This window comes from Hakea prostrata, chromosome 8, assembly GCF_041222555.1.
Source record: "Hakea prostrata isolate BN-2017 chromosome 8, UWA_Hpros_2, whole genome shotgun sequence".
Classification (NCBI taxonomy): Eukaryota; Viridiplantae; Streptophyta; class Magnoliopsida; order Proteales; family Proteaceae; genus Hakea; species Hakea prostrata.
In genome coordinates, this window is record NC_142607.1 from 53,178,540 (window position 1) to 53,188,288 (window position 9,749).

The window sequence follows — 9,749 nt, forward strand, 5'->3', positions numbered from 1 at the left end:
TAGGGGAATAAGTTTTGAGGCTTAACAAAGAAATATGGGATGTATAACATCTTCCTAGGAAACCTACGGTTGGGTGTGGGAAGGGTTTGGGGAGGATCTTGGGATGATTTGGGTTGTGGGATTTGGATGAGAAAAAGTGAAAGATCTGGGAAAATTTTAGGGTTTTAACAAACCCAAATTGGATGATGATATAACCTATAGGAAAGTTGGGAACCCACCGGTTAGGTATGGGAAGGTTTAGGGATGATGAGAAAGGGACCTATAAAGAGATGGGAAGGTTTATTGGATTCTTGAAGAATTCTTGGCAGTCTTTCTTAATTCTATTTTCTTCTTTCTTTTCTTTTCTTTTCTTCTTTCTTTTCTTTCTTTTCTTTCTTTTCTTTCTTTTCTTTCTTTTCTTTCTTTTCTCTTCTTTCTTTCTTTCTTTTCTTCTTTGCTTCTCTTTTCTTTTCTGTTGTTTCTTTTTTGTAATTCTGCGGTAGGTCAGAGAAGGGAGAGAAACGGAGATGAGCAGAGAGAGAGAGAGAGAGAGAGAGAGAGAAAGGGAAGGGGGAGGGGTGCCACAAGGTGTAGGGGGGGTTGGTGGGGGTGCTGCCTATGGGTATCGCAACTCGCAAGGGTGGGGGAAGGGTTTAGAGAGGATCGCAGGGGTTGGGAGGGGATTCTTGGTGGCTGCAATGGGTGGGGAAGGGGTTTCTTGGCTGTCGCACTTACTTGATTCTATTCTGCGGCTGGAGTTGTTGATTGGCTGCTGGAACTTTGAGGATGGAATGCTGCAATTGAATCTAAAGATCTGAAAATCCATCGTGGCCCTCCGAAAGAGAACCGCGACCTGTTTTCCACAAACAATATTCAATTCTTATTCGATGCAGACTAAGTTTTACAATGAAAAAGTTGGCTTATTTACAGCCTTATATCAAAAAGAAAGAACTCAACAAACTGGGAGACTCTATTTGACTTAACTAAAACTTAGAAACCAACTTAACTCAGGTTTCCTTCATAAGTTAGGATTACTCTTTTACAACTAATTAACAACCACCTAAATTCCTCATCTACTTGCATCCCTTTTTTCTTCCTTCTTTTTCCGACTCCAACAGTCCTTCATATGCCCTGCCTTCCCACATGTCTAGCACTAGTGAGTTTGCCTTCAAGTTTTTCCTTCCCTCTAGATTACAACTGCCTCTTTACTTCAACTTCCTTCCACCCAAACTTATACCTTTTTCCTGTTATCCTCCCCTGTTTCAGCCAACAATATAGTTTTAGATGAGGCCTCAGAGCTCTTTCTTCACATCTCATCACTATGTATACAACTGACAACATCATTGAAGACTAACTTTCATATGATTGTATTATTAATAGTCATAACCAAGTTATTCCAACGTTCAGGCAAAGAACACAAAAACAAGGCTCTAATTCATAATCAAAAGTCACATCCACAGATTGCAATTGACTAGAAACCATATTAAACTCATTCAAATGATCAGCAACAGATCTAGAATCAGGCATGGTCATATTAAGCAGTTTTTTTATCAAAAAGACTTTATGAAGGTGGAGAGTTTTTCGTATAACTTAGCTAGTTCTTCCATCACTTCCATTGTGGTATCTTTTGTGATGTCAAAGGCAGTCTGCGACGTGAGCGACAATCACACCTTAGCCAACTCCTTTCGATCAATAATCTTCCATTCATCTCCCTTTATACTATCTAGTTTCTTTCCGAATAATGGGAGATAGAGATCTTTTTGGTACAAAAGATCCTCCATCTGCAATTTCCACTACTGAAAGTTCTACCCGTTGAGCTTTCCGAGCTCTGTCTACCCGTCTTTTGTCATTGCTCCCACTCGATCTAAAATCTCTTTTAGATCTACTTCCAAAATCAAAGCTGTGATACCAATTATTAAAAAGAAGAAAAAAAAATAGAGCAAAATACACAAGCAGACAAAATAAAGAATTTACATGGTTCACTCGAAAGCTACGTCCATGGCTAAATAGATATGGTGTTTCACTACAAGGAAGAAGAAGATAATTACTTCCTAGCCAAATTTTTTTCTACCCACTCTCTATACCTCTCAACCGCTATACCCAAAAAATTAATTACAAAATCTCCAAGATCTATTGCAACAATTTTCTTGTGTGCACCGTCTATACATGGAATTGAAAATCAACATAATCTTTTCTATTGTGTTCAGACCTTCAAAACAAGTCTAGGTTCATTTCATCACATGTCTATTCAACCTTTTCTAGGAAACTTTCCAGAATTCTATCTTTGCCAAAATTATACCTTTTTTAATTTATCAAGACACCTCAAAACCTTCCATCTCTTAACGAACAATTCAAATTTGAATTCATTTAGATAATTTTTATCACGGACCATTTTCATGTGATGACACCCCACCCCTTATGAAATCAAAAATCCAATCCAATGTTGTTGCCTTTGTGCATGCTTTCTGTAGCCCGTGATGGTGCTAAGGCCATACAACCAGACAGCAACCTCTTAAATATTTTTATTTAAATAAATTAGGCAAATGACTTAGGGCGGCGGTCACAGACCAACCAGAGCAGGGAAAACGGGAGTTGGGCGTTTCTAAAAAATATTGTGGTCAAAGCGAGTATGGGGTCCCCCAGCCGTCTCACCAACCAGGTAAATTGCCAAGTTCATCCGGTTCCGTACCAACAGGCCCTAAAAAAATTTAGCTCTACAGGCTCTGTGGAATTTTGACTTACAGCTTTTTCTTTATACTTCTTAACTTTATACAGGAGATTGGAGCAAATGCATGATTGCTGGTATCAGAGTTGACGAAAGAGGCTGTTTTCTGAATGAAAATTTTTAGAAGTGCCTGTGTATCATAAACTCCAGTGAGGATCACATCACAAGAAAATGTAGTATATTCATCGTTTCATCGTGTTTGTACATCCATGTAAATATGGTGGTGACTGGAACAGATGATGTACTGCCACTCCCTGTATATGTCAATAGTTCAATGGTGGTCATTTGATTTCAAATTCTGTGCTATGTTCTGCCATTTTCAATTCTCTTTCCGCTTAACACATGGGCTATAGAGTAGACATTTATCAAGTTTCAGACATCTGATCAATTTTAGCATTTCAGAAACTACAGATCCAGAATAGGCCAAGGAGTCTGACGCCATGGACACAATTTTACAAGCAAATGAGTCTAACTACTGCATTATACTCCGTCTTAACTTGCTGAAAAGACACATTCTGCAATTGGGAAGAGAAATATACTTATCCCAAACAATATCCCGAACACCTGCCTCTCTGCCTCACTGGAATCAGATCCAAAATAATATTCTAATCCTGAATGTCAACCGGAATCAGATCCAGCTTTTTCACAAAGTTGTTCACCAAAATCCGAAACAGAACTGATTGGAAGGGAAGAACCATGTTATTGTTCATCAAAATCCGGGCAAATACTTGCATAGTAGTGGAATGGAGACTTTCGACGTTTCATGCATTCGCTTGCCCCCTCCAGGTAAGACTATAAACCCCCAAAGCTTGATTTTGCCAGTTGGCCAAATTAACAGGTCTTGACAATTATTTTCATAAAATTATTACCAAATTATAAAAAAAAATTAAAAAATATATAAAAAAAAAAAAGAGAGAATTATTTTGACAAATATTATTGTCAATCATCACGCTGCTATAGTTCATTGAATGGAAATTTTTCAGTTTATCTCGAAAGTATTGCTACACAATGCTGGAAAGTGGGGGAAAATATCTTTAAAGAATATAAGTTCCCTTCTGTATAGAAGTTATTCATGAAGAATTCACAATGATAAGAAAATACCCCTTCTTTAGTAATGATGTCTTATCGCAGGGCACACGGTGTAACAAACTACGAACCATACAATCCACAAGGTCTGAGTGGGTGAGTCTGGATTCATACAACCCCCTCTAGCAATTTTTCTTTTCTTCCCCCACCCCTCCGCCCCAGAAGCTCCTTGATAACTCTCACATTGTCTTAAACCTGAACAGCGTAAATGGAGACACGAGAAGGAATGCACAATCTACGGCCTATGGCATTGCCATCAATTCATGACTAGGGTACATTTAAATACACGAGATTTAAAAAAATGAAGCTACCTTGTAAATGCCAAAGTTTGATAGGAGCAATAACAGAAATATAAAATTGTGGAGTTACAGGAATGGTTGGTATTCACAAGCTTGGAGGTTCACCAGGTGGACCAGACCGCGCATTTAGCAATGGCTGGAGAGCTTTGACTACAATACTCATGTTTGGCCGAAAATCAGCTTCGTACTGCACACACAGAGCAGCCACGGCAGCCATCTGTATCCAACATTAGATTTTATCAGGACATGCCAAGTAAAATATTGATCTCACATACTGAAAGTTGCAGGTTCAATCTAAATACAGCTTTTGTGTTTTACATTTCCTAAGCAGATTGAAGAATGTTCGGATCATTATATGCATTAAATCCATATTCCATCCACAACAAATTTTGAAGCAAACAGGAAAAAAATTATGGATATGAACATACACCTAAGTTTTGGAGGGTAGTCCCCTCCTAGTCTTGTGTCAACAATCTGCCTAATTTTTTTTTCTTCACTAATTCATGACAATTCTTGCTATATCTTGGTTTTCAACTAACAAAAGAAATTAATAAAACAACAGACAAATAATTATTGAAAGCATAATGACTACCTTGGCAACTGCCTTTGGAGGATACTCCCCCCCAAGTCTTGTATCAACACACTGCCTCACCTTGTCTTCACTAAGCCTTGGTGTCGCCTAATGTGTTTCAAATTTCAGGAATCAGCATAAGCAAAAGATGACTTTATTGAGAAAAATAATGATAGCAACTAGAAAGAATAACTACCATGCAAATACCCTCTAAATATTCTATAAGATAGAAATTAAACTTGTACCCATGTCACAAGACTCTGTTGCCCCCGTGGCAATGTATGATCAACAGGTTTGCGCCCAGTCAAAAGCTCCAAAAGGACAACACCAAAACTGTAAACATCACTCTTTGAACTCAACTGTCCAGTCATCGCATATCTGCCACCCAGCACCCACAATAGCAAAAATATTAGTCACTCCGGTATACATAGTAACTATATCCATGAATTACCTAATTCCAGAATATACAAATGGAAGTCATCAAAATTGAATGTAAGGAAATAAATAATAAGATTCTACATGGACCATGTAATCCAATTGTATCAAAAAAAAAAAATACAATGTGAACTATTAGGGTGAACCATAAGGAATAGTCCAACAATCACTAGAAGTCAGTATTTCCAGCAAATGTCCACTACAATCCTGCCCATACTTTTTAAAGTGAGACAAAGTTCAACCAGAGAAAACACAACCACCCCTTCCCCCCCCCTACAGTTCAGTCTAGATATAAAACCACTGGTTGGTTGATTAAATATTTCTTTCTTCTTCCTTTCTTTCTTCTTTTCTTTCTTTCTTTCTTTCTTTCTTTCTTTCTTTTTTTTTTTTTTTTTTTTTTTTTTTTTTCTTTTTTTTTTTTTTTTTTTTTGGCTCAATGCATATGAAGAGACCTGAAACCCAAATTAACTGTAATGAGTATAAACTAATCAACACAGTGCCAATGGATACTTCTATTGCATAATAATACACCATCAACATTTCATTTGTTGAATACCTGAAGTGCCACATGGTACCTGCACATCAAAGTTGCTTTTCTAAAGGTGGTAGTCTCATCTTAAAATTCACCAAGATTATCTTCTAGCTATGTATTATTGGGACCTAACAGCGCTGCCGCCGCGCCCCACCCCCAAAAAATAAAGAAAAAATTTTTTTTACTAGCAACTGTGCATGCTGCTTGGCAGCTGGTAGACCAGCCTTATGGCTTCTGAAGAGTTTTTATTGAGGAACAAGAAGCAGTGTAGCACTGATTTGAAGGAGTCAAGAAGGAACTCACTCTGGGGCATGATAACCAAAAGTTCCAAGAACACGGGTGGAATGAAGACGTGCTGCCATGTCAGGAGCTTGATTTGACAAATCAAAATCAGCAATCTTTGCAACATCATCGTCAAAAAGCAAAACATTGCTGGATTTAATGTCTCGGTGGATTACATGAGGTTGAGCCTTTTCATGCAAGTACTCAAGTCCTTTAGCAGCCCCAACAGCAATTTTTACTCGTTGTGCCCATGTCAAAACAGGACCTGGCTGTGCACCTTTGACACCTTTCCGTCCTACATATCATATATGACATCACAGTCATTGTCAATAACTTACACTTCAAAGAAATAGCACAATCAAGCAAATGAATAGTTGCCACTTCTCATGGAAGCTAGACTTTGTGATAATACACTAAAAGCATTAGAGACCGGGGTTCATTTATCTTTGAATTCCATGCAACCTCTCCTCTTATGAAAAATATCCAAACAAGGGTCCATAAATTCAACAGGATGATAAAAACTATGGTACATTTTCTTTATCAGAGTTCTAAGGCTGACTGTTAAATTTGCCTGAATTAGTTCCCAGAACATTATGCAGAAAAGGACCTTGATGATCAGAAATCCCCAGTCATTAACAAAATGCAGGCAACCGACATTGCTTATGCATGAAAGTAGGGTTTTGTAATGGCATGTTTCTCATCATAAGGATGCATGCTCAAAGCCTCAAACTAATTCCAAGGTATAATATGTGAATTCCTTCTAGAGCTCAAGGTTATGTAAATTTAAACCACTGAACCCCTATATGGACACAGTTTCACCCTAGCATTAGGCAAACAATTCATGAAATTTCTGAACTTCTATTGGATGTAAAATGCAAGGACACTGCCTCTTCTGTATCTTCTCCCTTTCTAGTACAAAACAATCACTTTCCACAAAACGAAGTAAAACATAGAGGCCTTTATCCTCCAAAAGCTTCATGTCATATAGAAGGGGAAAGAAGAAGGGGATACCAGGACATGATTTGACATACCATGAAGAATATCATGAAGAGATCCCATGGTCGCAAACTCATATGCAAGGAAGCGAACATTTCCATCAACACAATAACCAACCAGCTCAACAACATTTTCATGTTTGAGCCTTGATACCATGGAAACCTGTAAGGCAATAGATCAACCAATGAACAACCGAAAGAGGAACATGCATTTAATGGCGTCATGAAGTTCACTGTGCTTCAGAATACCAACCTGAGCTAAAAATTCTTCATCAGGTTGTTTACTGGCATCTAGCTTTTTAATTGCTGCAGCCCTCCCATTCTTTAGCACTCCATAATATACTCTACCATATGATCCCTCTCCAATTAAGGCCTTTGTCCCAAAATTATCTGTTACTTCCTTCAGTTCATCAACTGGTACCGCAGACACTGCAATAGGCTGAACTTTCACCATTGGTGCACCCTTGGGTGCTGTTTCTGCGGCACTGTAATTTCTATCATTGCCTGAAATCAAGAAAGGACTCTTGTCAGCTCCCTGTTGACAAAATAAGACGCCAAGTAGAAGACAATGGAAAGAACTGACAGAAAGAAAAACCTAAGGAGAACAAACAGGTATATAAATCAAGAGAAATCTTCAAGAAAAAGCTCTATGAGAATACAAGAGAAGACATTAAACCTTAGTGATATAAGAATGAGTTCACATTCACAGTCTTGATAACTATAATGAGGAACTAAAGACGTGGATGCAACTTTAACCAAAATTGTGCAGGATGGCAAAAGTACAAATTGCATCATTATTCATTTCATTTCATTTGATTCATAAACAACAAGAGAGAAAAAGAAAAATATACAGCCTGAGAATTACCAGCTGACTTATTTGCCATGAATTGGCCACCGTTATCAGCAGCTTTATGGAAATCATCACCACCACAACAGCTGAAGCAGCTCATGATTCGATGTCCTCACAGCCTCCACTGTACCAAAATTTTGTTAGATAAGAGTAGTAATACATGTCTCTCACAAAAGATTATTATAGTGTAACATAATGGCTTAGCTTTTACAAGGAAGTCACACCCTCAAGTTATCAAAAAGTCAATAAAGTTTGTAAAAGGTGGTAAAAAAAGGATGATAGAGAAAGATAAATATTTTTCATGTTTACTAAAAGTTAAAGACTTCTTCCAAATTCAATAGCTATTTCAGTTAATCACCTCTTAAAATTAACATTAACATGTGTCTGGATGTTGCAGAATATGTTATGAATGCCCATCGGTGGTAAATCTTACCGGGTTATACAAGTAATTCAATGCTTATTCGATTTCTGCAATAGAAACGGAATGTCTACTTATTTGGTGATCAGCCTCTACTCACCACGACAAAGAAAACGATTCTCGTAGCCAAAAAAAATGATCTTGCAGCCAATTCAGCTAGTGAGCCATAAAGGGGAAGAAGCAATCATGGCCCAAAAAAGGTCGGAGATGAAGAACTAAGGTACACATAAAATGCTTATAGGAGAAATGCAGAGGTAAGTGGCAGCTATGAAGGACAAAATTGAAAATTGACAGTTGATAAGTAGTTACATGCACCATGGTAAGAAACAAAACCAATAGGGTACAGTCATCTACGAGTACCAGAGGTGTTAAGAGAACTGATGAGACACTGAAGACAAAATACATATTTAAACAAGAAAGACTGCAGCAAACTGAGATTGGAAGAATCCTTCAGGGCTAGGATAACAATCACAGGAAATCAACCGAAAAAAACTGAACTGAAAATTCAGATTCCAAAATCAGTCGCGTTAACTCACAAAAAGAGAAAAGAAGCGGAAAAACAAAATTAGTTAAGAATCATCAGATATGCAACACCAAGGGAAAAGACTAGATTCACAAACACCACAAAACCTTACTTGAAACCCAAATAAACTCAAATAAAAGGATAATTCGAAACTTATTAGTGCGAAAACATGGATCTAATATGAATATTTCAAAGATTAAAGATGTATCAAATTGGATTATCACTGCAGTAGGAAACAAACGAAAAGGTAAAAGATGCTGCAACTACCGATCTGAAAGTAGAAGTTCAACAAGAAACAAAACTGTAGCGCAAAAATCTCACCTTCTCTGTTTCCGTATCTTCCGATTGCTCTTCTTGCTTAGTCTCAAAACTACTACAGAGAGCAAAAGAGAGAGAAAGAAGAGATACTTTCCTCACTCGAGATTTGCAGAAGAGAGAGAGAGAGAGAATAGTCTAAATAGAGCTAATGGCGGAGGCTCTTTTTTGACTTATAAAATAAATGAAATAAAAATATTTATTTCCTTTTTTTAATTATAAATTTATAAATTATTATTTCGGAGGGGTTACTTATTTATTTTTTGCTGCTACGGTTCCGATGCGTTTGCTGGACATCACTGGAGTACCTATTAAACCACGTGGCACTGCTGTCAGAATGATTTCTCTCTCCAGTCTATCTCCTTCAAATTCATATTTCTTTATAATTTTGGGAAAATTTCACGCCGCCACCTGAGTTATGCCCTAATTATTAATACCACCCCTTATTTATCTAATTTATCATCAAACCCCCCCCCCCACCTCAATTACTAACACGGTTAGTCTTTATTAGCTTTAATTTATCAATTTTCAACATTATCTCGACATTTTAAGAGAAGAAAATGGCAAAAGAAGATAAAAACAAAAAAATATATGTATGATAATAGAAATTATGAAGATGCAAAAATGAAAAAAGAGGACTCCTTTGCTAATGCAAAGATAAGTTGAGCATATAATTTTTCATTCATGGGTAGTATTTTTTTTTTTTTAATTTGTTTATGTTAGGAGTGAGCACTGAACT

The 9,749-nt window shown here is 37.2% G+C and overlaps 2 protein-coding genes across 4 annotated transcripts in view; one reads left to right on the forward strand and one right to left on the reverse strand.

The window, feature by feature from the left end:
* LOC149008591 (uncharacterized) overlaps positions 1 to 3,228 on the forward strand; it is a 153,649-nt gene extending 150,421 nt beyond the window's left edge. For 2 of the 3 annotated variants that reach the window (XM_089165296.1, XM_089165297.1), the window contains one exon: positions 2,755 to 3,227. The gene's annotated coding sequence lies outside the window, so the exon portion shown is untranslated. Of the gene's footprint in view, positions 1 to 2,754 lie in introns of all 3 variants that reach the window. The other variant, XM_089165299.1, reaches the window with a different exon arrangement.
* Positions 3,229 to 3,735: 507 nt separating this feature from the next.
* Positions 3,736 to 9,161, reverse strand: LOC149008592 (pto-interacting protein 1-like). Its single transcript, XM_089165300.1, has 8 exons — positions 9,017 to 9,161; positions 7,770 to 7,878; positions 7,158 to 7,408; positions 6,941 to 7,067; positions 5,931 to 6,204; positions 4,906 to 5,038; positions 4,682 to 4,768; positions 3,736 to 4,306 (listed from the first exon to the last, which is right to left on the reverse strand). Exons 2-8 carry the CDS (start codon positions 7,852 to 7,854, stop codon positions 4,175 to 4,177), a joined length of 1,089 nt encoding a protein of 362 aa, XP_089021426.1. The 5' UTR covers positions 7,855 to 7,878; positions 9,017 to 9,161; the 3' UTR covers positions 3,736 to 4,174.
* Between the last annotated feature and the right edge of the window lie 588 nt (positions 9,162 to 9,749).

Excerpts from the sequence above, each read along its gene's own strand:
- LOC149008592 (XM_089165300.1), bottom strand. The coding sequence starts at position 7,854 with ATGAGCTGCTTCAGCTGTTGTGGTGGTGATGATTTCCATAAAGCTGCT. Across the intron at positions 7,068-7,157 it reads ATGAAGAATTTTTAGCTCAG|GTTTCCATGGTATCAAGGCT; the intron begins GTTGGTATTCTG and ends ATTGCCTTACAG. Across the intron at positions 4,307-4,681 it reads CTCCAAAGGCAGTTGCCAAG|ATGGCTGCCGTGGCTGCTCT; the intron begins GTAGTCATTATG and ends TGTTGGATACAG.